At 34.1% G+C, this 4472-nt stretch overlaps 1 protein-coding gene across 4 annotated transcripts in view; it reads right to left on the bottom strand.

The window, feature by feature from the left end:
• The window catches only part of LOC116853149 (growth arrest-specific protein 2-like), a 140373-nt gene that overhangs the window by 102006 nt on the left and 33895 nt on the right, over positions 1-4472 (bottom strand). For all 4 annotated transcript variants that reach the window (XR_004379913.1, XM_032834051.1, XM_032834049.1 and 1 more), the window contains exon 2: positions 1366-1762. Coding sequence is in view for 3 of the 4 variants with exons in the window: in XM_032834051.1 (XP_032689942.1) it covers positions 1366-1585 (220 nt within the window). In the remaining variant the exon portion in view is untranslated. The remainder of the gene's footprint in view (positions 1-1365; positions 1763-4472) is intronic.

Genomic DNA, 4472 nt, shown 5'->3' with positions numbered 1-4472 from the left:
ATATATATATATATATATATATATATATATATATATATATATATCAATATAAAATATTTTTTATTTTTCTGATATTTTCTTGTATGTATAATAAAGGAAGATGTTAAAAATAGAGCACTTTTAGTCCATCAATGGAACTTTAATTAATTATTGGAGACTATTTCTTGGATCTTCTAAAAATAGAAAATAATAATTATTTGTCCAAATGTGTTCAGGTCCGGGAAAAGTTATGAAAATCATTTATTATTGATTGTTGAAATAGTCATGAAGTGAAGTGTAAGTTTTATACCCTTGATATATCTTTAAAATAAAATTAATTGCATGTTTATATCTTGAGAAGTTAGTAGTAAATGTAGAGAAATTCGTTTTTTGATTTACATAATATTTATGTGTTGTACATACAGGGAGATCCGAAAAAAGAAAAGCACATTCCATCCGAAAAAAATATCTTTTATAATCACCTATATATTTCTACATCATATATACATTGTATATGTAAACTAAAAAATCAAATTCTCTATACACATTCACTACTCATCTTTCAATAAATGTACATAATTGTACAATTAAGTTTATTTTAAGAACATATCGAAGATACAAAGTTTAAAAAATACTGCATATGACTATTTCGATAGTAAATATAAGATATTTAATAGTAAAAATCCCGATTTTTATAACTTTCCTCGGACCTGGGACAAATAATTGTTATTTTCTATTTCCAGAAGATCTCAGAAACAATTTCCAATAATTAGTTAAAGTACCGTCAGTGAGCTAAAAATGACCTATTTTTAATATTCTCCTTGGTATACAATCTCAAGTTATAAAATATATCTGATCAAATTACTCGTCTATTGTTATCATATGTACGTTTTGACTTCAATATGAGTCCGCAATATAAGTAAATTATACTATTAGTAAATTGTACTATTAGTAAATTAATTATTGTAAATTATACTATTACTATGTTATATTATTCAACAAAAATTTTCTACGTGTATATTTTCGAAAGTAAAACAATTTGAACACTTTTTCCTAGTGAAGTTAGTAACCTATTTGTCACATTTGAGGATCACTGCTCATGGTAATCGTTTATGACAGGAGCGGAACCGAATATGTAGTGTAAAGTACATTTTATCAAGTCAACATAAAAACTAGTTGATACATTCGAAAATATTCTGGGTTAAACCGTTACAATAATAATGCTCGACAAATTGAAGAATTGTCCTTGGCTCCTGTCATAATTGATTACTTCGCAAGTTCGCGAACAATAATTCCAAATGTGATAACTAAATTGGTTATTAGCTTCACTAAAAAAGAAAAATGTTCAAACAGTTTCGCTTTCGACAATACAAACGACGTACTTACTAATCGTTTTGTTAATCCAATCGGCCAAATCCTCCTGAAGTGGTATCAGCTGGCGACTCTGCGCTGAGTGCAAACGCTCGTGATAAAAGTCGGCAAACTCTTCCTCTTCCGGCGACGGTCGCGGCACATCAGCGCGATTAAAGACAGAAACAGAGGACGGTCCCCAGCTACTGCGATAACGAGTGTGCTGAGTAGATGGGAATCGATTGGCGTACGACATCGTGGGACCAGTACTGAAGTCGATCCTGACGCAGCGCGCCAAATTCTCTCTCGACGTTTCTCTTTTTGCTCCCGTCGGCTCTTTTTCTTCCAGGATTCACTTCACGTTCTTCGACAGCTCCCAAGTTACTCAAGAGCGACGTCGTGCAGGGACGTACGCCTCACGATCGAGTAGCGTCTACGAGCCAGAAAGAGATAATCGTTATCACCAGTGCAGAGTCACTTTCGAAAACTGGACGCGTACTAGGAAAGCAACCGAAAGCGAGAGCGCAATGATAAGACGCGACACAAAACTCTTCTTAGAAGAAAAATAAGGATGTACAACATGACAAAGCGAGAATTGTCTACGATTTTTTCGGGATGCCGTGGCGAAAGAGAAGTCTCATTTCTTCTCCGTTCGATGAGGATTATGTTATATATATATATATATATATATATATATATATATATATATATATATATGTCCCGTATCACCTTCACAATCTCTCGTGAGGACGTAGAGCGGATTGAGATGAACACAAAAGTACTATACCATTTTGCGATATGCGCAATAATAATCGAGATATTAATTAAAAAAGATTGGTGAATAATAATGCGCGATATGGTAGATGAGCTGCAATTGCGCCGTCTGCCGTTGTATACTTGTACATTAAATCAAACTGAACAAAAAAGTCCTCTACCATTTTGCAAATAACAATATAAATATTTTTAGATATTAATTAAAGAAAATTTGTGCATTATGGCATATATAATTGTACATAATCATGTAACAATTTTCTTTGATTAATATCTAAAAATCTATGTTGTCATTTGCAAAATGGTAAAGGACTTTTTTATTCAGTTTGACTTAATGTATAAGTATACAACGGTAAACGGCGCAATTGCAGCTGATCTACCATATCGCGCATTACCATTCACCAATCTTTTTTAATTAATATCTTGACTATTATTGCGAATATCGCAAAATGGTATAGGACTTTTGTGTTCATCTCAATCCGCTCTATGTCCTCACGAGAGATTGTGAAGGTGATACGAGACACCCTGTGTATATATATATGTTTCTTTTTTTACACAAACGTGCGCGTCGCGTTTGTATAAAACATGTATCACGAACGTGTAAACGATGTAAATGGCCACGCTTGCTGATATGATCGCGTCTCAATTCAGCGAGGAATCATAATGAAATCAAGAAGTCGGCTGATTAAAGAACAAAGAGATCTAAGAAGCGAGATATTGAGCACGACTTGTTTAGAGCTAGATCGTTATAAAGAATATGAAGCAGGTATCATTTTGGATTCTCCATGAAGTGTTAGTACACATGCCTTAAATGGAGTTAGCTTATGGCTCGCGGCTCTTACCGCCGCGAGGAAACATCGCTACAGAATGAGAAACGATTAACACTCACGCACCAATAATTAATTAGGTGCTCTGACGGCAGGAAGGCAAGTTTCTTTTGTTGCGATACCGTAACGCCTCCAATTACGCGTTCGTATGAATGCATGCCACGTTAAAATAGATATTAAGATTATAATATATACTTTAGTTAAAATCTAAAGTTCTCTCTCACTTTCTCGAAGGAACGAAGACGACAGACCGAAGATTATAACTACGAGTCGCACTACCAATGTCAAAACGCTGATGTAAGAACTGCGCATCGACACTTCTGGACAGAGAAAACAAATCACCATCCAACGCAATGTTCACGGACAAACCTACGATCGTCCTTCGACATCGATACATCGATATCTTTATTCACATGCGCAATCGTCTCCGTTACCGTAACGTAATAACCTACCTTTTTTAAAGAAAAGATGAAAAAGATGCCAAGTTCACACGCTTGCCTGCACGAGTGGAATTATACAAAAATTAATATTTCTATAAAAAATATTTTATTTATAAAATAACACATTTAAAAATGTTAATAAGAAATATTGTTGTTTAAACTTCTATCTTTTACAAAAAACATGATATCAGGTAGTTAGGCTAAGTGAAAATAATTCACGTATTTCTTTACATGGATAGAATTATATAAAAGCAAATGTGTTCATATATGAAATATTTTACATATATATTTTCAAAAAACAAATCCAAAGACGTTAAAACATAATATTATTTAAATTTCTATTTTCTACAAAAGGGATGTTAAAAAACAATTAGATCAAACAAAAATATCATTGCGTATATAACAGCTTTATGTATATTCACACCACATGTGTAACTATTGACTTCTTTTTATTGGTAACCATGTAAAAATTAAAATAAAATAAAATTAAGAGTCACACAAAAAACACTTGACGTGCTTGGGTATATAAATAACTTAAATATATTTTCCAAATAATAAGATTTGAAAAATGGCAAATAAGGAGCAAACACGGATGTCTTAGTGCTATTAGATATTAATACTATTATTTTAATATTAATATTATAGTTGGACGATAATATATCCAGCATGTTAAACGCTCATATCGAAATTTCTTCGATTATCATACGCGGCGAATCAACCTTCCACACTTAGACCGATCCTTGTGTCCCAAATTTATATATACAGGGTGTCCCGAAGTCCCATGATGATCCTTGGTGAGAACGTAGAACGGATTGAGGTGAGCAAGAAAATCCTGTGCCGTTTTGCGATATTTGCAATAGTTTTTGAGAAATTAATTATTTTGTCTCAAGAAATCAGCGTACAGAAAGCAGCAGCGGAAAGAAAGATGCCTTCGGCCGACGTGCGACCGTGACACTCGCGAATCGTATTTCGCCGCATCCCTCCGCCCATAACTACGAGACATAGCGAGTCTATGTCTCGTAGTTATGGGCGGAGGGATGCGGCGAAATACGATTCGCGAGTGTCACGGTCGCACGTCGGCCGAAGGCATCTTTCTTTCCGCTGC

Source organism: Odontomachus brunneus, unplaced genomic scaffold (genome assembly GCF_010583005.1).
Source record: "Odontomachus brunneus isolate Ranch 3 - 2012 unplaced genomic scaffold, Obru_v1 Obru_scaffold_281, whole genome shotgun sequence".
NCBI lineage: Eukaryota > Metazoa > Arthropoda > Insecta > Hymenoptera > Formicidae > Odontomachus > Odontomachus brunneus.
The sequence above is the reverse complement of the archived record's forward strand: the minus strand, read 5'-3'. Positions and strand labels throughout refer to the sequence as shown.